The sequence below is a fragment of the Somniosus microcephalus genome, chromosome 22 (genome assembly GCF_052327205.1).
Source record: "Somniosus microcephalus isolate GS21.2 chromosome 22, FLI_Smic_1.0, whole genome shotgun sequence".
NCBI lineage: Eukaryota > Metazoa > Chordata > Chondrichthyes > Squaliformes > Somniosidae > Somniosus > Somniosus microcephalus.
In genome coordinates, this window is record NC_141008.1 from 45,085,697 (window position 1) to 45,112,108 (window position 26,412).

Consider the following 26,412-nt stretch of genomic DNA (forward strand, 5'->3'; position numbering starts at 1 on the left):
GAAAAGGCAGGCACAGCTAGGACCCATGCGGGAACCCATAGCAACACCTTTGATTTGGAGGAAATGAGTGGAGTTAAAGGAGAAGTTGTTCAATGTGAGAACAAGTTCAGCCAGGCGGAGGAGGGTGGTGGTGGATGGGGACTGGTCGGGCCTCTGTTCAAGGAAGAAGCGGAGCGCCCTCAAGCCATCCTGGTGGGGGATGGAGGTGTAGAGGGATTGTACGTCCATGGTGAAAAGGAAGCGGTTGGGGCCAGGAAACTGGAAACTGTTAAAGTGGCGGAGGGCGTCCGAAGAGTCGCGGATGTAGGTGGGAAGAGACTGGACAAGGGGAGAAAAGATAGAATCGAGATAGGAAGCGATAAGTTCCGTGGGGCAAGAACAGGCTGAAACGATGGGTCTACCAGGGCAGTCCTGTTTGTGGATCTTGGGAAGGAGGTAGAAGCGGGCTGTGCGGGGTTGGGGAACTATGAGGTTGGTGGCCGCGGGGGGAAGATCTCCAGAGGAGATGAGGTCAGTGACAGTCTTGGAAACGGTGGTTTGATGTTCGGTAGTGGGGTCATGGTCCAGGTGGAGGTAGGAGGAGGTGTCGGAGAGTTGGCGTTCAGGTAGAGGTCAGTTCGCCAAACAACAACAGCACCACCCTTGTCAGCGGGTTTAATGACAATGTCAGGGTTGGATCTAAGAGAATGGAGTGCTGCAAGTTCAGAGGGAGGTAGGTTGGAGTGAGTGAGGGGAGCAGAGAAATGGAGACGGCCGATGTCACTGCGGCAGTTAGCGATGAAAAGATCTAGAGAGGGTAAGAGGCCAGGGGGAGGGGTCCAGGTAGAACGGGAATTCTGCAAGCGGGAGAAAGGGTCAGTCGTGCTGGGGGGAAGACTCCTGGCCAAAGAAGTGGGCACGGAGACGAAGGCGGCGGAAAAAGAGCTCAACATCGTGCCGAGCTCGAAATTCATTGAGGTGGGGGCGTAAGGCGATGAAGCTCAGGCCTTTGCTGAGGACTGATCGTTCGGGGTCAGAGAGTGGAAGGTCAGAGGGGATAGTGAAAACGTGGCAGGGGGTGAGATTGGGAGAAGGGGGGGGTCAGAGGAAAGTGATGGGGAAGAAGGTTCCGGAGTGGCGTTGGTGTCCAAGAGTTGATGAAGCTTGCGATCCTTGACAGCTATTATTATTCCTGCTATTATTATTCTTGCGATCCTTGACAGCTACTGTTATTCCAGCTATTATTATTCCTGCCTCCTGGCCATGTGCCACGGAGTATTTACAGAGTGCAGGATGGCCCGGACAATGAGGTAAACAGGTGGGGGATCACTCACCAGCTGCTAACTAACGGGGAGCGAGGCAGTCAGTGACTGCAGACATTAACCCAACTAACCTCCCTGATCCACCCAGTGAACGTGTGGTATTTGTTTTAAAATGGACACAGTGCTGGGAATTGCACAATACATGCTGCTTCCTGGAGGCGTAAATTAATGCAATCATGTCTGTGTTTGCAGATCGGTGTGCTGCCTGCATTGGTCATTCAATCAGTGCAGGCTTGTGGTACAGAGTACCTGTTCATACTGTAGCACAGGTTTTGCAGTTTGAAACTGTGCAGCATACTTTGGCAGTCACAGTGGGTTTTTAAAATTGGTTCTCGGGATGTGGGTGACGCTGGCAAGGCCGGCATTTATTGGCCATTCCTAGTTGCACTGAGAAGGTGGTGGTGGGCCTTCTCCTCAAATTGGTGCAGCCCCTGTGGTGATGGTGCTACATAGGGTAGGGCATTCCAAGATTTTTACCCAGTGACGATGAAGGAACGGTGATGTATGGGCTGGATAGCCTCCCTCTGTGTTGTATGATATATGTCCAAGGCAGGATGGTGCATGATTTGGAAGTGATTTTGTTCCTGTGATATTGCTGCTCTTGTCTTGCTCTGCGGTAGAGGCTGTGAGCTTGGGAGGTCCAGAGCTTAAAGGGGACATTGGTAGTAATGTTCTGTGAATAGCCCAGTTCCAAATAAACCAAAATAAAAATATGCAAAGAGGCTTCACTAACCTAGGGCTCAGGGCCAACCATGGTAATATTTTAAATGTAAATACTTGCTGTCACTATCTGGCTGGCAAGAGTTAGATAGATTGTGCAGTTTTATACATTCAGCCTTCCAGAATTTCAGTTGAAATTTTCAAGACTGAGATTGCTAGATTTTTGTTGGGTAAGGATATCCAGGGATATGGAGTGAAGGTGGGTGAATGGAGTTGAGGTACAGATCAGCCATGATCTAATAGAATGGTGGAATGGGCTCGAGGCAAGAGGCTAAATGGCCTCCTCCTGTTCCTATGAAGCCACGCACAAAAAGAGGAAAAGTTGGAGGTGGGCTTGGGGCTCAATGATTGGATTTGTAGTCCTGGTTTTGTTGGACTTGTTCCTGTGCTTTTACAACAGCAGTTTGTGTGGCTGCCAAGGTGTTTTCTTGTGGTACATGCAACACTGGATGTAATTGTCTGCCTTTGGCACACTGCAACATGGGTACATGTGACACGATTGGGAGCGTGCTCACAGTCACTGTTTGTTGTGAGCTTTCGTGACTGGGTACAGCTGGTTCTGCCCAGTATCAAATCAATGATTTACTGAGCAGGGAAGGGGGAAGTTACCCTAAGAACAGACTCTGGCTGCACACACTTTCCCTCCTGATCACAGAACTTTATTAATGGCTGTAAAGTTTTTTTTAAAAAGCTTTGGTTGTGGCAGCTGTCTGTGTAATTGCGCTACTGTGTTCTGCCCCAGTTCTGCGTCCCGCGCTCCCCCCCCCCCCCCCCCCTCCCTCGCCCTGGCTTGGTGTTCTTGCTGCATCCTGCCCCTGGGTCTCTGTAATTGACTGCTTGGGGTGTGTACACAGGCGACTGTCCTGTATTTTGTGCTGCCTGTGGCTCGGCAAGCTACTAACATTCACTAGGTTTAACAGGAAACAAATTACTTATACACTAGTGGTTCCACAAAACATCTCCGACCAAAAAATGTCAGGAGGAATGTGACCATTTTTACTCAAAAGCTAAGGTGTCGCAACAGTTCTACATCCTTCTCAGCCATGGGGGCTAACGGACGACATTAGAAAGATGTGGGTCTGTTATGTAAAGCACAAAAAGAGCTAGCGGTAACACACAGCCCCAAGCGGGCTGAGATGGTTTGAACGAGGGGTGAGTGCACTGAGTGTTTCCAAAGCAGCACTCGCACCCTTTGCCTCGTGACAGGGGAACTGAACAGGCTAATGTTTAACTGGTTAGACTGTGCCAAGCAAGCTGCCACATGCAGCCTCCCTGCTGCAAAAATGTGTTGATGACCTTTTCCTGTGTGTGCTGAAATTAATCTGTAGTATTAAATATCAACAATTTAAATCAATGTCTTTTGTTTCCTCTTTTTAAGAACCAGAGAGCTCTGTGCTCTCCTTGTGTTACAGGATCTTTAATCTCTTGAGTCAGGAGTTTTTAGGTTCAAGCCCCACTCCAGAGACTTGAGCCCATAATTCAGGCTGACACTCCAGTGCAGTACTGAGGGAGTGCCGCACTGTCGGAGGGGCCGTCTTTCAGATGACACATTAAGCCGAGGCCCTGTCTCTCAGTTAGACGTAAGAGATTCAAGGGCACTATTGTAGAAGAGCAGGGGAGTTCTCCCCGGTGTCCTGGGGCCAATGTTTATCCCTCCGCCAACATCACTAAAACAGATTCTCTGGTCATTATCACAGTGCTGTTTGTGGGATCTTGCTGTACACAAATTGGCTGCCATGTTTCCTACATTACAACAGTGACTACACTTCAAAAGTACTTCATTGGCTGTAAAGTGCTTAGGATGTCTTGAGGTTGTGAAAGGCGCTATAGAAATGTAAGTCTTTTTTAACCTGACCCACCAGAGTAGGCAGCTGGGTCCTTGGTTTAACATCTCGACCACAAGACACACCTTGGGGGAAGCAGCACTCCCTCAGCCTAGCTTATGTGTTGACTCTTTGTATGGGATGAAGCTCCACTTTCTGATTTGGAAATAGTGTGACCAGTGAGCCAAGCTGACGGAGTGACTGTGGAACCCAAAGCTTCTGATCTGTATCGGAGCCAAAGTGTGCAACAAAGCCAACAAACTGCTCACTTTCGACCCGCCAGAGAAATCGCTTCACCAAGCATCAGCATTTAAAAGAATTGAACTGTACTCCATTCATAAACCTTGTCGTTCTCCACCTCCTTCCGCCTCAATAAATATAAATAGTTGCATATAATGCTCCATGTGTCCTGCTCTATACTGCTACCATACTGAGCAGCTGTGCTACCCCTTGGAGCTTCTGTGTCCTTCTACAAACATATTAAACATAAAATCTACCCAGGAAAATGTCATTGCTTTTTAATCTTGCTACAACGGGTTATTTTTAGAAATTTGTTTTCTCGATGCAGGCTTTGCTGGCAAGGTTGCCATGCATTGCCAATCCCTAGTTCCCCTTGAGAAGGTGGTGGTGAACCATCTCCTTGAGCCGCTGCAGTCCTTGTGGTGAAGGTGCTCCCACAGCGCTGTTAGGGAAGGAGTTCCAGAATTTTGACCCAGTGCCGATGAAGGATCGGCGATATATTTCCAAGTTGGGATGGTGTATGACTTGGAACTTGGGGGAGTGATGGTGTTCCCATGATATTGCTGCTGCTGTCCTTTTCTGTGGTGGAGGTCACGGGGGAGGGGGTGTTGTTGAAGTATTCTTGGTGAGTTGCATCAGTGCCTCGTGTACATGCTGCAGTCACCATGCGCCGGTGGTGGAGGGGATGGATATTGAGTCCTGTGGCAGGGTCACCGATCGAGCAAACAGCTCTAACCTGGATGGCTGAGATTTTCCCCCACAGGCGAGTGAATGTGTAGAATAAACCCCTAGGGGGCCTGTTAATTCAGGGTCAGTTGCTTACGTTTAAAGTGAGCTGGACTGATATCTGTTGAGAAGGGGGGATCGAGTGAAATAGAGATCTTACCAGCACCGTTTGATATTTGTTCAGAGGGAGGGAAAGGAACCTAACGTTCCCTAAAGTAGGAGATCAACAGGTGTTTGAGGGGAGTCCACAGTTAAATAATCAGATGTGGGCTGTGGATCGAGTGGGATTGACGGGTCAAACAGCCTTTCTTACTCTGGACTACACGTTCCGAAGATGCTGCTGTTTGTGTCGGGTGTTAGATAGTTAACACACTGAAATGACTCTGTCCACTGAGAGTGCAGACTCTGCTGGGGCAGAAGTGCGGCCCAGACGAGTGGTGCATAGGGCACTGATGACCGGCCGCAGTGTCTTTGTCCTGCAGTTTGGATCCATTCTGAAATAGGAGTATTTTCTGTCTTCCCAGGAATCGGCCCGAAGGCAAAGTGTTGGAGACAGTCGGCGTGTTCGAGGCACCGAAACAACAGGGAAAATATGAAACGGGTCAGGTATGAGACTGGGTTAGACCGTGAAGCAATTGCTGACCATGGGCCGTGGGGACAGATCCCTCCATCACCCCCCCCCCCCCCCCCCCAATCACAGGACACTGGACAGTGGGGACAGAAACACCCCCCCCCCCCCCTCCCCCAATCACAGGACACTGGACAGTGGGGACAGATCCCTCCCCACCCCAATCACTGGACAGTGGGGACAGACCCCCCCCCCCCCCCCCCCCCCAATCACAGGACACTGGACAGTGGGGACAGATTCCTTCCCCCCCCCCCCCCCAATCACAGGACACTGGACAGTGGGGACAGAACCCCCCCCCCCCCCCCTCCCCCAATCACAGGACACTGGACAGTGGGGACAGATTCCTCCCCCCCCCCCCCCCCCCAAAGCACTGGACAGTGGGGACAGACCCCTCCATCCCCCCCTCCCCCAAACACTGGACAGTGGGGACAGACCCTTCCCTCCTCCCCCAAACACTGGACAGCGGGGACAGACCCCTCCACCCCCCCCCTCCCCCAAACACTGGACAGTGGGGACAGACCCCTCCCTCCTCCCCCAAACACTGGACAGTGGGGACAGATCCCTTCATCCCCCCCCTCCCCCAAACACTGGACAGTGGGGACAGACCCCTCCATCCCCCCCTCCCCCAAACACTGGACAGTGGGGACAGACCCCTCCATCCCCCAATTCACAATTCACAATTCAAATCGCTTTATTGGCATGATAAGTTACATCTTATGTTGCCAAAGCATCAAAATACATTTATGGTTTAGCACATAAACGCAGTTCTATTCATACAGTGTATAAACAGGTATATCCCTGAGTGTATAAATATACATTCGCATTGTTTATATATATTCTTTTCTTAGTTTACTGGTTGTCCCTCTGTTCATGGCAAGCTGTAACATAGTGTGCCGCCAGTGTTATACAGCTTCTCTCCTCTCCCAGTAGGAATGGGAGTTTTTGGTTGTCATTCAGATTTCTGAAATCAGGGCATATTTGTGAGAATTTTTGGTAGAAATTCTCCCTGATGCCCTGATATTTTCCACAAGCTGTGAGGAAGTGCATCTCTGTCTCCACCACTCCCTGACTGCAGTGAGAGCATATCCTGTCCTCTCTTGGCAGCCTGGTCTGCCTGTGTCTGCCTTTTTCGATCGCTAGGCTATGTTCGCTAAGTCTGTACCTTGTCAAGGTTCTTCTCAGTTTGTTATCCTTTACCATGGTCAGGTAATCAGCTATGTTGTATTGTCTGTTTAGGGCCAAGTAGCAATTGAGTTTGCTTTGGGTTTTTGTTGTTTCTGCCCAATATGTCAGATATTTTTCCTTTTGCTTAGCGACGATTGTGTTGGGTCGAATTCTTTGTGTTACCCTGTCACTGTCCTGGGGCTGGTTATTGTTAGTATTGTTAGTAGTTACTTCACTGAGTCCCAGGACTAGTTGACTGAGGGTATTCTTCTTTATGGTCAGCTCTTGGCATTTCAGGGCGTCGTAGTGATAGCATTGGGGATTGCTCATTTGTAGGTGATTCCAAAATTTGGTGGCTCTTTTTTGGATAGTGATTATTAATGGATATTGGCCTAGTTCCGCCCTGCATGCATTGTTTACTGTTTTCCTTTGAGTCCGGAGGATACCTTTACAGAATTCTGCATGTAGGATCTCAATTGGGTGTTTGTCCCATTTTGCAAATTCTTGTTGAGTTAGCGGTCCCCATACCTCACTGCCATAGAGTGCAATTGGTTCAATTACTGATTTGAAAATTTTGAGCCAAATGCTAATTGGGATTTCTATTTGGATTGATTTTTTGATGGCATAGAAAGCCCTTCTTGCTTTCTCTTTCAGTTCATTCACAGCCAGTTTGAAGTTTCCCGTAGAACTGATTTTTAAGCCCAAGTATGTGTAGTTAGTGGTTTGTTCAATTTTGGTTGTTCCTACTGTGAAATTTATTTTGGGTCCCTGATGTTTGGATCTTTGCTGGAACACAAGGACTTTGGTTTTTTGGGGATTTATTGTCAGGGCCCAAGTCTGGCAGTACGACTCCAGCAGGTCCAGGTTTTGCTGTAGCCCCTCTTTAGTAGGTGACAGCAGAACCAGGTCATCTGCATAGAGGAGGAATTTAACCTTGGACTCATATAGGGTGAGGCCGGGTGCTGTAGATTGTTCAAGTAGTTTTGCCAATCCATTAATGTAAATATTAAAGAGTGTCGGTGAGATTGGCGAGCCCTGCGTCACCCCCCGCCCCTGTGGGAAGTATTTTGTTTGTTTGTCTCCAATTTTAACTGCACATTTGTTGTTTGTATACATTGATTTAATTACATCATATGTTTTCCCTCCTACCCCACTTTCGATAAGTTTCAGGAATAAACCGTCATGCCAGATGGAGTCGAAAGCCTTCTGGAAATCTACAAAGCATGCGTAGATTTTGCTTTTGTTATGGTGAACGTGTTTGTCAATTAGGGTCTGTAGGGTGAAGATATGATCGGATGTTCTATAGTTTGGCAGGAATCCAATTTGGCTTTTACTCAAGACATTGTGCTCCTCAAGGAAGTTTATAAGTCTTTTGTTTATGATGCTACAGAATACCTTCCCCAGGTTACTGTTTACACAGATGCCTCGATAGTTGTTTGGGTCGATTTTGTCCCCACTTTTGTATATGGGCGTTATGAGTCCTTTGTTCCAGATATCAGGGAAATAACCGACACTCAGAACCAAGTTGAAGAGTTTTAGGATAGCCAGTTTCATTTTGTTGTCTGTGTGTTTAATCATCTCGTTTAGTATGCCGTCTGTCCCGCAGGCTTTTCCTGGTCGCAGGTCCTTGAGTTTTTCAAGAAGTTCTTTTTCTGTTATTATGGCGTCCAGCGGGTTTTGGTTATCTTTTATGGCCATTTCTAGCTTTTCCAGTTTTTTGCATATTTGGTGTTGCTCTGGTCCTAGTGTGTTTTTCTGGTATAATTTTTCAAAGTGGTTTACCCATGTGTCCCCATTTTGAATGGCCAAATCGTCGTGTTGTTTTTTGTGTAGTGTTTTCAAGTTTTCCCAGAAACAATTGGAATCAATGGATTCCTCCATGGAGCTGAGTGTATTCTTAATATATTGCTCTTTTTTGGTTCTGAGTGTGTTTCTGTATTGTGTTAGTGTCTGACAATAAGTAAGGCGTAGTTCCTCGTTTTCTGGATGTCTGTGTTTTTGGTTTGATATTTTTCTAAGTTTTTTCCTCGTGTTATGGCAATCTCGGTCAAACCATTTTTCATAGTTTTTTGTTTTGGGTTTGTTCTTGCGAGCTTTCAAGTTTGCATTTGTTGCCAAATTATCAAAAATATTGTTTAGTTTACTAACTGCCCGGTTTACGCCTTCTTTATTGTGAGTGTATATGTTATCCAGAAAGGTGTCTAAGAGAGCTTGAGTTGATGCATTGCTAATTGTTTTCTGGTATTTTTCCGTGTCGTTTTTGGCCCATCTGTACGATTTTTTGGTGTTGTACAGTTTACTGGGTTGTGTTTCTATGTTGTTTGTTTCTGTCTTTTTGAGGAACATAGTAATTTGACTGTGATCTGACAGTGTTGTTTGTGGTTTGACTGTGAATGCTCTGAAAGAGGATGGGTCTAAGTCTGTAATCATATAGTCTACTGAACACTGGACAGTGGGGACAGACCCCTCTATCCCCCCCTCCCCCAAACACTGGACAGTGGGGACAGACCCCTCCATCCCCCCTCCCCCAAACACTGGACAGTGGGGACAGACCCCTCCATCCCCCCCCTCCCCCAAACACTGGACAGTGGGGACAGACCCCTCCACCCCCCCTCCCCCAAACACTGGACAGTGGGGACAGACCCCTCCATCCCCCCTCCCCCAAACACTGGACAGTGGGGACAGACCCCTCCATCCCCCCTCCCCCAAACACTGGACAGTGGGGACAGACCCCTCCATCCCCCCCTCCCCCAAACACTGGACAGTGGGGACAGACCCCTCCATCCCCCCCCCTCCCCCAAACACTGGACAGTGGGGACAGACCCCTCCATCTCCCCTCCCCCAAACACTGGACAGTGGGGACAGACCCCTCCATCCCCCCCCCCCCCAAACACTGGACAGTGGGGACAGACCCCTCCATCCCCCCTCCCCCAAACACTGGACAGTGGGGACAGACCCCTCCACCCCCCCCTCCCCAACACTGGACAGTGGGGACAGACCCCTCCATCCCCCCTCCCCCAAACGCTGGACAGTGGGGACAGACCCCTCCACCCCCCCCTCCCCAACACTGGACAGTGGGGACAGACCCCTCCACCCCCCCCTCCCCAACACTGGACAGTGGGGACAGACCCCTCCATCCCCCCCTCCCCCAAACGCTGGACAGTGGGGACAGACCCCTCCATCCCCCCCTCCCCCAAACACTGGACAGTGGGGACAGACCCCTCCATCCCCCCTCTCCCAAACACTGGACAGTGGGGACAGACCCCTCCATCCCCCCCCTCCCCCAAACACTGGACAGTGGGGACAGACCCCTCCATCCCCCCCTCCCCCAAACACTGGACAGTGGGGACAGACCCCTCCATCCCCCCTCCTCCAAACACTGGACAGTGGGGACAGACCCCTCCATCCCCCCTCCCCCAAACACTGGACAGTGGGGACAGACCCCAAACCCCCAGGTGGTGGGGACAGACACCATTTGGTGGGACGGCGTGCTGGGAGCCGCGGTGGGATGCGCAAGAGACCAGAATTGGAGGAGCGCGGATATCTCGGCGGGGGGGGGGGGGCGCGGTGTTACAGAGATAGGGAGTGGCGAGGCCATGGAGGGATTTGAAAACAAGGATGAGAATTTTAAAATCGAGGCGTTGCTCAACTGGGAACCAATGTAGGTCAGTGAGCACAGGGGTGATGGGTGAATAGGACTTGGTGCGAGTTAGGACACGGGTAGCAAAGTTTTGGATGACCTCAAGTTAATGATGTACCATTAGCTTGGATTACCATAGAAACATAGAAGATAGGAGCAGGAGTAGGCCATTCGGCCCCTCGAGCCTGCTCCGCCATTCAACGAGATCATGGCTGATCATCCAAACCCTAGCACCCGGTCCCTACACCGACATCCATCCCACCCAAGCCCTATCCCCGTAACCCCACGTATTTAATCCCCCCTAACACTAAGGGTCAATTTTTTTAATCATGGCCAATCAACCTAACCCACACATCTTTGGACTGTGGGAGGAAACCGGAGCACCCGGAGGAAACCCACGCAAACACGGGGAGAACGTGCAAACTCCACACAGTCACCCGAGGCCGGATTTGAACCTGGGTCCCTGGCGCTGAGGCAACAGTGCTAACCACTATGCCACCGTGCTACCAGAGCAGTCTTTGACCTTTTTCGTCTTCTCCCTGTAGTTATTTCTGCACAGCGTGTTTGGGTACCGAGGGATCGTCCTGTTCCCCTGGCACGCCAGGTTATATGACCGGGATGTGGCATCTTGCAGCCCTGACAGGTAAGAGACTAACGTCCTCGAGCAGCTCACTGCTTTACTAGTTTTGTGTGCTGCTCATTAAGCTTAAATATTACAGCCAGTGGGCGGTTTCTCAGTGTTGTTTCCGTGTGTTAATAGAGACACTGAAGACAGGAGTTGGTTTCACAGGTGTTTACTGAACGCAGTCTGGAGGGGAACTAACTGATACAACACAATATACAGGCTTATATAGCCCGAGTGGCCATTACCGGCATTACAGTACACAGGGGGCTCTTAAAGGCACATACACTACAATTCCTCCCCTTTTAGCCAACCAGTACATAATATTTTAAGCAATCATTAATTACATGTTACAAGAAAAATAATCTACACATTGCTGTAGTCAATTAATTATAAGTCAGTCTCTCTGGAGGCTTCCTGACTCGGTCCGGATAACGCCTCAGTGGTGTAGTAGTTTTTGGTGGTGTAGTAGCTTCTTTTGGCAAGGCTGATTCGGCTTGAATGCCAGTGTCGGGTTCATCGGGTTCCAGTATCACCGGATCGGAGGTAGATAGGGGTATCTCTACTTCATCATTAGGCGTATAGAGTTGTGGTGTAGGTTGTCCCTTTTCGGATGACTCTATGATTTGGTCAGCATGACGCCTTATTATGCTTTCTCCGATGTCCACGGTATACATCAGCGGTCCTAGTCGTGTGCAGATAGTTCCAGGCTGCCATTTCTCGGTACGGTAGTCCCGGGCCAAAACTTGTTGACCTATCTGGAAGGTTCTAGTTGGCCTTTCATTCATGCCTTGAAATTGCCGGTTCTCCACGTCCCTTCTGATGTTTGGCTTGATCAAATCCAGCCGGCATCTTAGGTTTCTATTGAAGAACACCATGGCGGGAGTTTGGTTTGTAACCATATGTGTTGCATTCCTGTATGCAAACAAGAAGTTATCCACCTTGTGCTGAAGTTTTATGTCTTCGTTACCCATGGCCTTTATGGCCTTCTTGAAGGTCTGGACAAACCTTTCAGCCAATCCATTGGTGGCGGGATGGTATGGGGCGGACGTGTAGTGCTTAACCCCATTGTTTTTTTAAGAACTTCCTGAATTCTTCGGACACAAATTGTGGTCCATTATCAGAACAGATCTGTTCAGGCAGCCCATTCCTGGCAAATATGGTCCTTAATACTGTGATGGTTTTTTCCGTGGTGGTGGAGGACATCTTTATTACCTCCGGCCACTTGGAGTGTGCATCAACCGCGATTAAGAACATTGAGTCCATAAATGGACCAGCAAAGTCGATGTGTACCCTTTGCCAGGGAGATGAGGGCCACTCCCATGGATGTAGAGGGGCTTGTGGTGGAGCGTTTTGGACCTTCTGGCATCCTAGGCAGCTCTTGGTCATGTCTTCGATGTCTCCATCGATACCTGGCCACCATACAAACGCCCTGGCTAGGTTCTTCATTTTCACTCCACCCAGATGCCCCTCGTGAAGCTCCTTTAGAACTTTATCCTGGAGTTTGGGTGGAATCACCACTCTGGATCCACACATCAAGGTTCCTCGGCACACTGACAGCTGTTCTCTTCTTTGCGAGAATGCTGGCAACAGTGGTTCGCCATGTGCTGGCCATCCCTTCACTGTTAAATCGTAGACTCGTGAGAGAGTCGGGTCATTTCTAGTTTCCCTTTCAATGGCAGAATTTGTTACTGGTAGACATTCGACTATGGTAGAGTGGAAAATCTCCACTGGGTCTACGGTAGGTGCTTCTTCTACCGTTGGCAACGGTAGGCGCGATAAACCGTCAGCATTCCCATGCTGTTTTGATCCTTTGTATTCTATGTTATATTGATGTGCCCCTAGAAAAAGGGACCACCTCTGTAGCCTTTGCGCTGTCATAATGGATGGGAACACCCTTTCTAGGGTTGAATATGGAGATGAGGGGTTGATGGTCAGTCAACAAGGTAAATTTTTGTCCGTGTAGGTAATGGTTGAATTTCTTCACTCCCCATACCAGGCTGAGTGCTTCCCTGTCGATTTGGGCATAGTTACGCTCAGCTGAGTTCAATGAGCGTGACGCAAAAGCTATCGGCCGTTCCGAGCCATCAGGGAATTTATGCGATAATACTGTTCCTACTCCTACGACCAGATTTAGGAACAGCTTCTTTCCCAGGGCTGTCATCCTACTGAACTCCACAAATAAACACTAAAGCCTGCACATCTGCCGATGCACTTTATTCACTTTATTATGGTCATATTTATGCTAATATATATGTACAAATGTATGTTGAAATGTTTAAGTGTCCTAATCCAAATTGTACACTCTCGGGAGCCGCAAGCCTACATTTCGTTGTACTGCACTTGTGCACTAACAATGACAATAAAAGTTGAGTTGATTTGATTTGATTTGATTTGATGCATCGCACGCCAGTCTGATTGGCAGTGATGGGTTGTAATGAGCCAAAACTTCTTTGGACGTGATTAAGTCTTTGCATTTATGGAAGACACGTTTACAGTCTTCGCTCCATTTCCAAATTACTCCTGTTTGTAGCAGTTCATTAAGAGGGTGCAGAAGAGTTGATAAGTTCGGTAAAAATTTATGATAGTAATTTATTAATCCCAGGAACGACCTTAATTGTGAAACATTTTCAGGTGCTGGGGCTTTTATGACCGCTTCAATTTTTTCAGGTGACTTATGCAACCCTTCCTTATTAATTATGTGGCCACAATATGATATTTGATTCTGGAAAATTCGCACTTGGGGCGATTTGCTCGTAGGCCCCGTTCTCTCAGCCTAGTGAGCACCTGCTCCAAATTGGCAAGGTGCTCGTTGTCGTTTTCTCCTGTTCCAAGGATGTCGTCTAGGTAGCATTGAGTCCCCGGAATCCCTTGGCGGACTTGCTCCATAGCTCTTTGCCAGATAGCTGGAGCGGATGCTACTCCGAAAACCAGTTGATTGTACTGGTACAGACCTTTGTGTGTATTTATCGTGAGATACTTTTTAGAGGCCTCTTCAACCTCCATCTGTAGATATGCCTGTGCCAAGTCAATTTTGGTGAAACCTTTCCCTCCGGATAGTGAGGCGAAAATATCTTCTATCCTCGGAAGAGGATACTGTACCGTGTGAAGGACCGGGTTTACAGTCACCTTGAAGTCTCCACAGATGCGAATTTTTCTCTGTTCTTCAGATTTATCATTATTCAACGCTTTCTTCATGACTGGGACGATGGGTGTTGCCCACTCGCTCCAGTCTATTTTGGATAATACGCCTGCCTTTTCCAAATTCTCCAGCTCTGCCTCGACTGCTGGACGAATTGCGTATGGCACCGGTCTTGCCTTAAAAAACTTGGGAATTGCCGCATCTTCCACTTTTATTGAGGCGGTGATGCCTTTCAAGGTTCCAAGTTTCTCTTGAAACAGTTCTTTGGCGTTGGCCAAGATGTCTTTTAATCGTTCAGGTATGACGTCATCATCGTTTTTTTCCTTACTGGTCACCGTCAGTGCCTGAATGGAGTGCCAGTCTAAACGTATTTTCCTGATCCATTCACGTCCCAACAGCGGTGGACCACCATCTTGTAGAACGTATAAATACAACTTCTTTATTTCCTTGCCATTGTATACAACAGGCACCCTTATTTTTCCTTTGGGGTATACTTTCTGCCCTGTATATGTTTTCAAGATAATGGATGTGTCTTTTAAAGGTATATGCGGAAATAGCCGCTCGTAATCCCGTCGATTTATGACGGTCAGAGCTGATCCTGTATCTAGCTCCATTTTAACTGGGGACCCTGCTATCGTGAGGGTAACCCAAATGGTCTGGTAATCTTCTTTGGCAATTACATTATGTAATTTGAGACAGCTTAGTCTCTTGTTTTCGGAGTCGCTATCGCTCTTCTGGTCTTCGGAGCTACTGTCCGTCATCATTTGTACCTTTCTGTACTTTTCTTTATTGATTTTTTTTTTCCTGTCCGTGGATTTTTTTTGTCCAGATCGGCATACCCGTGCAATGTGTCCAATCTTTCCGCATTGCCTGCATGCTTTGTCCTTGAACCAGCAGTCCCTCTGGTCATGGGTGGATCTGCCGCAGCGATAACATCTCTCGCAATCCTGTGTCATTTCATGGGTGCCGAAGTCCTGTGTCTTTTGTTGTATCTCTGCAGCTCCGCTTGCGGCTGCTTCGTATGATAGCCATACTGAAAGCCTTGTCCAGTGTTAAATCTTTTTCAGAAAGCAGCCTTTTCTGTGTTCCTTCACTTAGGAGACCGCAGACGAATTTGTCTCGAAGATAATCTGCTAGTCCTGCCCCGAATTGGCAGTGCTTTGATAGCTTTCTTAATTCGGTGAGGTAATCAGCGTTACTTTCATTCTTGTGTTGATTCGTCTTGAAGAATTTGAATCGTTCCGCTATCCGCAGCGGTGTTGGGTTTAAGTGCTCCTGCAGGGTATCAACAATTTCTTTAAAATTCTTGTCCTTTGGTTTGGCTGGAGTGATTAAGTTTCGTAACAGCCCGTATGTCTTTGCGCCCATTAGATTTAGAAGTACTGACGCTTTTTTTTCATTTTCTATTCCATTTGCGGTGCAATATACCTCCACTCTTTCCACATATGTGGTCCAATCCTCTGTCTCGTTATCAAAAGCATCTGCAGAAAAGATATGGCGCTTCCCCGCTGCTGCTGCCGATGACACCGCTGTTTCTCGCGGGTTTCCCTTTTTATTTATTTATTTACAGGTGGAGACTCGTTCCCGCCGGACTCTCTCTGCTAGGTCTGAACGCCGACCTGCTTGCAGCGCCGGCCGTCTCCCGAGTGCTCCCTCCCCGTCTGTTACTGCTTGCCTCCGCCTTTGCTGCTTGGCCTAGCTGCAGAGCCAGCCGCTGGAGCCCCAGCCCGACGCCCAGGAAGGATTATTGCAGTACCTGCCACCAGCTCGGCTAGCTGGTGAAACCACAGCTTTTTCTTTTTCTTGATTTTCTTCGACTTTGGACGCCAGAGGAATCGATGTCCTTGAGGTGCTGCCGAATTGCAGGTAAGTCAGTTTCCAATTCGTCGCCACTGTTGTTTCCGTGTGTTAATAGAGTCACTGAAGACAGGAGTTGGTTTCACAGGTGTTTACTGAACACAGCCTGGAGGGGAACTAACTGATACAACACAATATACAGGCTTATATAGCCCGAGTGGCCATTACCGGCATTACAGTACACAGGGGGCTCTTAAAGGCACATACACTACACTCAGGATTCCCACACGATATGCTCCGGTTTCCATTGGATTTTATTTCTCAGTTAAGATGCCTTCCATGTGATCTGATTGTGTCAAACTTTATCAACCGCCCGGGAATTATACTGTGTTATACCAGTGTATGAACTGTTTTGAAGTACGGGGCTCCCTGGTGTGTGTAAGTTGGTCCTGGAGGGGGGGAGGGGTGGTGGGGGGGGCCAGCACGGAGTCCGGTCCTTGCCCGGTGCAGGGGGCCAGCGCGGAGTCCAGTCCTTGCCCGGTGCAGGGGGCCAGCGTGGAGTCCGGTCCTTGCCCGGTGCAGGGGGCCATCGCGGAGTCCAGTCCTTGCCCGGTGCAGGGGGCCAGCACGGAGTCCGGTCCTTGCCCGGTGCAGGGGGCCAGCACGGAGTCCGGTGCAGGGGGCCAGCACGGAGTCCGGTCCTTGCCCGGTGTAGGGGGCCAACACGGAGTCTGGTCCTTGTGGTCCTTGCCTGGTGCAGGGGGCCAGCACGGAGTCCAGTCCTTGCCTGGTGCAGGGGCCCAGCACTGAGTCCGGATGCTGGTTTTGGGAGCTGGATTGTGTTGCCAAACACTCTGTTGAAGGTCACTGCCCAGTTTGATCGGCAAGATCAGATGGTGCTGCTACAACCACTTACAAAAAAGGGAATGGAATGAGGCTAAGTAATTTGTTTAAATATTGATTGTATTAATCATGTGCACCGGGAATTTCTCCCAATCAGCTACCGTGACTTTGACAGAAGTTTGTCAAATCCCCGGAGAGACGTATCAACTGGTTTTCTGCTGACGTTATGCTGGCTGATCGGGAGAATCCCTGCAGAAATTCCAGGCGTGGTGTCTGTAATCCTGTAGTGAGATGCATCATTGGTTCAGGAACACGAGGGAGCCAGTTTCTTTTTCAAATGACTTTCACTGTGCTTCCCGTTGAAATATTTTTCCCGTGTTCCCAGGCCCTGACCCACTCCTCGGTCAGTCCGACAATCTCCTATCCCCTTTGTCCAGAGCAGTGCTATGGAGGTATATCCATACAACTCCTTGCTGCTTGAAGTGGGCGCAGGTGGTGTATCGAGTTTAATATTCCCCAGCTGCATGCTGCAAATGAATGAATTAACCCTTTGTGTCTTTTTCTCGCTCGCAGTAAAACAGAAAGTTCAGGAACTCAAGGTTCCAAAGAGGTGAAAGGCAAAACACACACCTACTACCAGGTGTTGATCGACACCAGGGACTGCCCTCATATAGTAAGTGTGAGCGTCTGCACACCAGCGGTGGGGTAGGGGGTTACTTATCCAGGACCGCTCTGCCCAAGCTTCCTATTTGTGAAGGTATATTCTGAAAAGACTAACGGGTAAAGTTGTGACTCTCCAGGGAAACCCCGCAGACTGATGATCGGGTGTTCCCACTCAAGTGGATCGCTTTTGTGAGGCAGAAGAGAAGAAATTGTTAGAGCTATTTCCTGAACGTGATACGTAATTATATTGTGTATAAATCATTCCGTCACTCCCGATGTCTGTGTGGGTAAAGGCACTACCCGGTGGTACTGAGGCATACAGACCAGGAGGATCCCAGGGCCTGGGTTCTGTTGCTGATCACTGTTCAGTGACTCCTGCTGGAACATGCCCCTGTACAGAGAGGGTCAGGCTTGGGTCTGACGCTCCATGCACTGTGGAACATCTGGCCATGCCCCCCCCCCTCCGCAGTGGAACATCTGGCCATGCCCCCCCTCCACAGTGGAACATCTGGCCATGCCCCCCCCCCCCCACAGTGGAACATCTGGCCATGCCCCCCCCCTCCACAATGGAACATCTGGCCATGACACCCACCCACCCCTCCCTCCACAGTGGAACATCTGGCCATGCCCCTCCCTCCACAGTGGAACATCTGGCCATGCCCCTCCCTCCACAGTGGAACATCTGGCCATGCCCCCCCTCTCTCTCCACAGTGGAACATCTGGCCATGCCCCCCCCCTCCACAGTGGAACATCTGGCCATGCCCCCCTCCCCTCCCTCCACAGTGGAACATCTGGCCATGCCCCCCCCCCCTCCTCTCTCCACAGTGGAACATCCGGCCATGCCCCCCTCGCCACAGTGGAACATCTGGCCATGCCCCCCCACCCTCTTCACAATGGAACATCCGGCCATGCCCCCCTCTCCACAATGGAACATCTGGCCATGCCCCCCACTCTGGGTTTAAACAGAAGGACTGGTGGTGTTGGTGAGGTACTGGGGAGCTGTAGCCCAGCACCTTCAGGAGGGGGAGAAGAATGGGGGGTGGGGGCGAATCATTTCTTGTTGGATTGATTGCGTTTGCAACACAAAACAGTGGGCAGACCTGAACTAGGAGAGGGGTCATTATACTCCTCTGCTGCCGAGTTCAGCTAACGTAATGCCGGTGTTAATATATCCCTTCTTTGTGACCCCAATAGCCGCAAAGTCAGCTGCTGTGGCCTTGTGTTTAGCTCCCGGCGATTGATTGTGTATTTTTCTGTTGCAGTCTCAGAGGTCACAGACTGAAGCAGTAACCTTTCTTGCTAACCATGATGACAGTAGAGCCCTTTACGCTATTCCAGGTAACATGCTGTTTTTTCTGTTCGTGGTGTAAAAGCAGGGAGGCCCCATGTTTGATCGTGGCTCCTATGTTGTTAGCTTTTATTAAGTTAGCTGAAATCAGTCGGGTTGCTATGATTGGCTGCAGTACCCCTGGGGTGGGGTTGGGGTGGGTGCGAGCAAAGTTGGCCAGATTTCCCATTCCTGTTTTCACTCTGGGGTACTGCTGGACAGTGTGGGCATTAGGTAAGAACAGCATCAAGCTCGACTGTGATGTGCCTCCAAGTTGACTAGCCTGCTGACACACACCGTCTAGGGTCCCAAGTGAGACCATCGGCACCCTTAGAACTGTAAACCAGTATGGAATCAGTACCTACATAAACTTGAGCTCATCCAAAACTCTGCTGCCCATGTCCTAACTCGCACCAAGTCTGTTCACCCATCACCCCTGTGCTCACTGACCTACACTGGCTCCTGGTCCAGCAGTGCCTCAATTTTAAAATTCTCATCCTTGTTTTCAAATCCCTCCATGGCTTCGCCCCTCCCTATCTCTGTAACCTCCTCCAGCCCTACAACCCTCCGAGATCTCTGCACTCCTCCAATTCTGGTCTCTTGCTCATCCCCGATTTTAATCGCTCCACCATTGGCGGCCGTGCCTTCAGCTGCCTGAGCCCTTGGGTTTGGAATTCCCTCCCTAAACCCCTCTGCCTCTCTCTTTTAAGACACTCCTTAAAATCTACCTCTTTGACAAAGCTTTTGGTCGCCTGTCCTAATATCTCCTTATGTGGCTCAGTGTTAAACTTTGTTTGATAACGCTCCTGTGAAGTGCCTTGGGATGTTTTACTATGTTAAAGGCACTATATAAATGCAAGTTGTTAAGGGGGGGTGGCGGGAGGAGTCTGGTTTGTGAATATAGTTGTCCTGTAGTTGGAGGAATCTGCACACCGCCAGTGAAACCATTGCTTGTCTAATTGGATGCAATAACCAAAGCTGGTAAGAGTATGGGTCTGTTTGTAAGATGTGAACATTTGCCTTGTGTTAGGTTTGGACTACGTGAGCCATGAAGACATCCTGCCTTACAGCTCCTCGGATAGAAGCCCCATCCAGCACGAGTTATTTGAAAGGTTTCTCTCCTATGACTCTGCAAAAGGTACGTCCGAGATGGGTCTGCACACTGGCACCTGTCTGCTGCGTTGTGTTCTTGTTTTTGATGCTGTGATGTTCTTTGTGTAAGTTTACAAAGAGGCTGGAATTGTCTGAATTGTAGCTATGTCATATCACTCTGTACTTTATGGGCAACAGATTGAGGGGAAAGCAAGCTGTGTATAAGCAGGCCACAAATAGGGAGAGAAGTGATTTCCCAAAATTGTTACTGAGGTATTTCAGCTTGGCTCAGTTTGCAGTACTGTTTCAGAAAGTTGTGGGTTCAAGCCCCACTCCAGAGCAAATATTCTTATCCGACACTCCAGTGCGGTACTGAGGGAGTGCTGCACTGTCAGGGGTACTGTCCTTCAGATGAGATGTTAAACTGAGGCACTGTCTGCTGCTTGTGTGGATGTTTCAAATCCCAAGGATTTGAAAGAGCCAGCAATTCTCCAGGTGTCCGAGTCAACATTCCTCCCTCAAACAACGGCACTATAAACAGATTATCTGGCCGTTCATCTCATTGCTGTGTGTGGGATCTATCCTAGTTGACTACATAAGTTACTACCCTTCAGAAGTAATTAATTGTATGTTAAGTGCTGTGAGGTGTTTCTGGGTGATGTGATACGGTGTTTCTGGGTGATGTGATACGGTGTTTCTGGGTGATGTGATACGGTGTTTCTGGGTGATGTGATACGGTGTTTCTGGGCGATGTGATACGGTGTTTCTGGGCGATGTGATACGGTGTTTCTGGGCGATGTGATACGGTGTTTCTGGGCGATGTGATACGGTGTTTCTGGGCGATGTGATACGGTGTTTCTGGGCGATGTGATACGGTGTTTCTGGGCGATGTGATACGGTGTTTCTGGGCGATGTGATACGGTGTTTCTGGGCGATGTGATACGGTGTTTCTGGGCGATGTGATACGGTGTTTCTGGGCGATGTGATACGGCTGCGAATATCATTTTTGTGCTCATCACGGTGAGTGATGTTGGTGCTGGGGAATGGAACTCTTCCCATTTCAGGTACCCAGTGTCGTCAGCAAGCGCTCCCTGGTCAGGTATAGCCAATTGCAGAGAAGATGTCCCTCTGCTCTACCCAACAATATACCTCAGCCCCAAAACTAGACCACCCTCTACTGCCCACACCAGCCATCCTACAGCCTCTCTGAATGAGATTGCCAATTGGTGCCATGTTGGGGCAGTTTTGTGTGGAAAGCTTATGCCTACCAGGAACTGGACTGAGAATGCCCCAAAGGACCTTCACAGCCTGCATGGGTTGGATTTGAACTTGGGTTGCAGATGTGAAAGGCATACTGTCTAATTGGCTGTGTCATCCAGATCCCTTGAAGAATCTCTTATAGGTATTAGAAGCTTAATGGTCGCCGCATTAGATTCTAAGTTAATCATCCTGATGACTTTAGTACTGGCCCGTACAGACCTCAGTAAGTTCATGTAACCAATCTCAGTCAGCGCAACAGGGACCTTAAATTAACGGCAACACTCCTGAGCTAGGGGGAGAATATTGGCCAGTTTCCCTCCCTTGGACACTATGTGAGGACTTGCAGGATAGTACAGGTGCAGCTTGGGATTGGCTGCGATGTTCCCCAGAGTCTAATAGCCTCCTCACTCAGTGTCATGGCTTATACATGATGAATGGGCACTTGAGTGAGGTACAGGAGGGCTGCAACATCTGTGGAACTGTGCCCCAGCAAATGTCGGTGCTTAGAGTCATAGTCATAATGGCACAGAAGGAGGCCATTCGGCCCATCGAGTCTGTGCTGGCTCTCTGTAGAGCAATCCAGTCAGTCCCATTCCCCTGCTCTATCCCCGTAGCCCTGCAAGTTTATTTCCCTCAAGTGCCTATCCAGTCTCCCCTTGAAAACATTCAGTGTTTCCGCTTCCACCACTTCCGTCGGCAGCGAGTTCCAGGTCCTCACCACTCGCTGCGTAAAAAAGTTTTTCCTCACGTCCCCCCTGTATCTCTTGCCCAAAACCTTACATCTGTGTCCCCTAGTCCTTGTACTGTCAACTAGTGGGAACAGCCTTTCCCCGTCTAGCCTATCCAAACCCGTCATAATCTTGTACACCTCTATCAAGTCACCCCTCAACCTCCTTTGCTCTAATAAAAACAAATCCAGCTTCTCCAACCTATCTTTGTAACTAAGATTCCCCCATCCCCAGAACCATTCTGGTAAATCTCCTCTGCACCCTCTCAAGGGCCTTCACATCCTTCCTAAAGTGTGACCAGAACTGGACGCAATACTCCAGTTGTGGCCTAACCAGTGCTTTATAAAGATTCAGCATAACTTCTCTACTTTTGTACTCAATACCTCTATTTATGAAGCCCAAGATCCCATATGCTTTGCTAACCACTCTCTCAATATGTCCCGCCACCTTCAGAGACCTATGCACATTAACCCCCAGGTCCCTCTGTCCCTGCACACTCTTTAAAACTGTGTCATTAAGTGTATATTGCCTCTCCCTGTTCCTTCTGCCAAAATTCATCACCTCACACTTCTCTGTATTAAATTCCATCTGCCACTTGTCTGCCCATTCTGCTAGCCTTTCTATGTCCTGTTGCAGTCGATTGGTAACATCCTCACTGTTTGCCACACCCCCACACGTTTGGTGTCATCGGCAAATTTAGAAATTCTACTCAATATTCCAATATCCAGGTCATTTATATATATCAAAAAAAGCAGTGGCCCCAGCACTGACCCTTGGGGAACACCACTGTCTACCATCCTCCAATCCGAAAAACAGACATTTTACCACAACTTGCTGTTTTCTGTCCTTAAGCTAATTCCTTATCCAAGCTGGCACTGACCCACCTATTCCATGAACCTCAATTCTGTTAACCAACCTTCTATGTGGTACTTTGTCAAACGCCTTCCTAAAATCCATGTAAGATGCACCTCCCCCGCATCTAGGGAAGATTGGAAAATTATGACAAGCCCTTCTGCTATCTCCTCCCCCAATTCCCTTAGCAACCTGGGATGCAAGCCATCTGGACCAGGTGACTTATCCACTCTAAGCATACCCAGCCTTTCTAGTACATCCTGTCTATCAATTTTCATCCCTCCCATTGCTTCTACCTTTTCCACTTCTACCGATATTTTGTCAGCATCCACCTCCTTAGTAAACACCGATACAAAGTACCCATTGAGTATTCTAGCCTTGCCCTGCGCCTCTAAGCATAGATCACCTTCTTTGTCTCTAATAGGCCCCACCCCGCCTCTTACAGAAACGATGGAGAGAAAAATGGCCAAAGCAAAGCCTTCCAGCTGAAACTGGTGTTGTGCGGTTGGTTTTCGGCACCCGGCTGGTTTGTCCTGGTGATGTGGATCTGTGTTTAAAATGTTGCACCGTTTAACCCCCAGCTTTGCCATTTATAGCCAGAGACACGTTGCGTGCCTGGCAGGAGAAGAATCATCCCTGGTTGGAGCTGTCTGACGTACATCGAGAAACGACGGAGAATATCCGGGTCACAGTTATACCCTTCTACATGGGCATGCGGGTAAGGGTGTCTGGCCTGCTCACCGGGCACACCAAGCGTTTCTAATGTTGGCACTAACAACGTTTGGTGAAACTTACTATTAAATTTAACCTCCTCCCATTTTGCAGTTGCCAGTTTAACACGACTCCTATAAATGGTTTTGGTGTAAACTTGTGTAAAGATGCAGTTAAACGCCAGGCTTTTACTGTAATTGTATTGAATGATCCCAAACCTCTGCTCCGTCTAGCTCGGAATGAACCCTGGATGTGCTGCGAGTACAGTCTGAGCTATCCAGCAATTGAGGTGCTCGCTTAACTGACCATGTCACAGGCCTGTGCTTGTTTCTCACTCTCATTGATCCTCTTGCATGGCAGTGACTGCTGGAGCTATCTTGGAATCATAGAATGATACAACACAGAAGGAGGCCATTCAGCCCATAGTGCCTGTGCCAGCTCTTTGAAAGAGTGTTGACATCTCTTTGGTGAATGTTGATGATGTAGAAATGTTCTGAATGGAGAATATCTTCTAGAAATGTTGTATTTTATTAGTTGCAGTCTCCTGGTGAATTTGAGATGTAATATTTGTTCTTGCATTAAAAGAACAGAATTTGGTGAGGGTGGATTGGGATACTGGTAGGACAACAACAACAACTACTTGCATTTGTATAGAACCTGTAATGTGAAAAATGTCCCAGGGCAGTTCACTGAGGAGATAGATGAGCCATGGAGGGAGAGATTAGGAGTAGTGCCCATATCCTAACTTGCACCAAGTCCCGTTCACCCATCACCCCTGTGCTCGCTGACCTACATTGGCTCCCAGTTGAGCAAGGCCCCGATTTTAAAATTCTCATCCTTGTTTTCAAATCGCTCCATGGCCTTGCCCCTCCCTATCCCTGTAACCTCCTCCAGCCCCACAACCCCCCGAGATATCGGTGCTCCTCCAATTCTGGCCTCTTGCGCATCCCGATTTTATTTGCTCTGCCATTGGCAACTGTGCCTTCAGCTGCCTGGGCCCTGAGCTCTGGAATTCCCTCCCTAAACCTCTCCGCACCTCTGCCTCTCCTCCTTTAAGACGCTCCTTAAAACCTACCTCTTTGACCAAGCTTTTGGTCACCTGCCCTCCTTATGTGGCTCGGTTGTTGTCTTATAACACTCCTGTGCAGCGCCTTGGGGCGTTTTACTGCGTTAAAGGCGCTATATAAATGCAAGTTGTTGTTGTTGCCACCTGGATTTGTACGAGTGAATGTTTGCGATGCTTCAGTGGAAAGAAGGAGCAGTTTGCAGTGTTGCTGCTGTGGAAGTGAGTGTCCTGTGTAAAAGTGGCAAACTGTTTACAAAGATCTTTCACTCATTCTTACAATGTCCAATTTAATTGCAGGAAGCACAGAATTCCCATGTGTACTGGGTAAGTACTGCTCATTCTTAACAAGATTCATGTGGTTAATGCTCATTGAGTGTCTTGGTGTGTGTTACTGACCACCAGTGCTGGGAATTAATAATCATAATCAACTTTATTGTCATTGTTAGTGCACAAGTGCAGTACAATGAAATGTAGGCTTGCGGCGCCCGAGAGTGTACATTTAGATTACACTGTTAGCCATTACACTGCGGGGTGATGCTGCATAGAAGCACAGAGAGGAAAAACCCATCCTGGTGGTTACTGGGTAGGGGAAAGGAGTGGGGGAAAAGAAGGGTGGAGGGAGGGGAGGGTTGCTAGGCGACGGGTGGGGAGGGTTGGTTGCTGGCTGAGGGGTGGTTGCAATGGGTGAGGAGGGGAGGGGGTGGTTGCTAGGGGTGGGGGAGGCGAGGAGATGGTTGCTGGGAGAGGGGTTGGGGGGGAGGTGGGTGCTGGGGGAAGGGAGTGGGGGGCATCACCCTGCCACATGATACTACCCCTAATTTTTCTCGAGAGGCCACGGTGATGGCTGATGGGGGAAAAGAGCCACGGGGGTGCAGTTGGGGTTCCTGTGTGGGATTGGAGTTAAGTTGCATTCTTGGAGTAGGATCATAGAATGGTTACATCACGGAAGAAGGCCATTTGGCCTGTCGAGCCCGTGCCGACTCTCGGCTAGTCCCACACTCCTGCCTTTTCCCCATAGCCCTGCAAATTTTTTTCTTTCAGATACTTATCCAACTCCCTTTTGAAAGCCGTGATTGAATCTGCCTCCACCATCCTTTCAGGCAGTGCATTCCAGATCTTAACCACTCGCTGTGTAAAAAGTTTTTTCTTGCGTCGCCTTTGGTTCTTTTGCCAATCACCTTAAATCTGTGTCCTCTGGATAAAGAGAGATTACTCTATAAATGGCCTTGCTGTACTCTCCCCGAGAGGGCACAATGACAAAAGTGGAAAACACGCTCCATTTCCCATTGTTGAAATCCGGCACTACAATAGCCCTGGGTCAAACCCCTGCAACAACCTAATTGGTAGAACATGCCTGATAATACACGACATGCTGGTACAGACAGGCACCTTCCCTTTGTATGAAGGAGTCTGACTCGCTGATTCAGTCTGAGGCTCTGACTGTAGCCTGTCTCACTGTCTCTCTCCTCAGTGGCGGTACTGTATCCGGTTGGAGAACCTTGGGACAGAAGTTGTTCAGCTTCGGGAAAGGCACTGGCGGATCTTCAGTCTGTCCGGGACGTTGGAGACGGTGCGAGGCAGAGGAGTAGTGGGCAGGGTGAGTACCAGCGCGAGGCCGGCTCACCGAGGGAACATATACAGTGCTCCAGATTGGAATATTAAGCACAGCAAAACACCCGACCCCCGGGACTGACTCCACTTATACACCTGGACCCCGGGACTGACTCCACTTATACACCCGGACCCCGGGACTGACTCCACTTATACACCTGGACCCCGGGGACTGACTCCACTTATACCCCCGAACCCCGGGACTGACTCCACTTATACCCCCGGACCCCGGGACTGACTCCACTTATACCCCCGGACCCCGGGACTGACTCCACTTATACATCCGGACCCCAGGACTGACTCCACTTATACATCCGGACCCCGGGACTGACTCCACTTGTACACCTGGACCCCGGGGACTGACTCCACTTATACACCCGGACCCCAGGACTGACTCCACTTATACATCCGGACCCCGGGACTGACTCCACTTATACACCCGGACCCCGGGACTGA

General features: G+C 49.2%; 1 protein-coding gene across 5 annotated transcripts in view; it reads left to right on the forward strand.

Annotated features, from left to right (window-relative positions):
- poldip2 (polymerase (DNA-directed), delta interacting protein 2) overlaps window positions 1–26,412 on the forward strand; it is a 57,359-nt gene that overhangs the window by 5,541 nt on the left and 25,406 nt on the right. For 4 of the 5 annotated variants that reach the window (XM_085964596.1, XM_085964594.1, XM_085964598.1 and 1 more), the window contains exons 2-9: window positions 5,335–5,416; window positions 10,788–10,885; window positions 17,220–17,319; window positions 18,572–18,647; window positions 19,667–19,774; window positions 23,150–23,286; window positions 24,643–24,669; window positions 25,817–25,942. In XM_085964596.1, the coding sequence (XP_085820722.1) occupies window positions 5,335–5,416; window positions 10,788–10,885; window positions 17,220–17,319; window positions 18,572–18,647; window positions 19,667–19,774; window positions 23,150–23,286; window positions 24,643–24,669; window positions 25,817–25,942 (754 nt within the window). The remainder of the gene's footprint in view (window positions 1–5,334; window positions 5,417–10,787; window positions 10,886–17,219; window positions 17,320–18,571; window positions 18,648–19,666; window positions 19,775–23,149; window positions 23,287–24,642; window positions 24,670–25,816; window positions 25,943–26,412) is intronic. The other variant, XM_085964597.1, reaches the window with a different exon arrangement.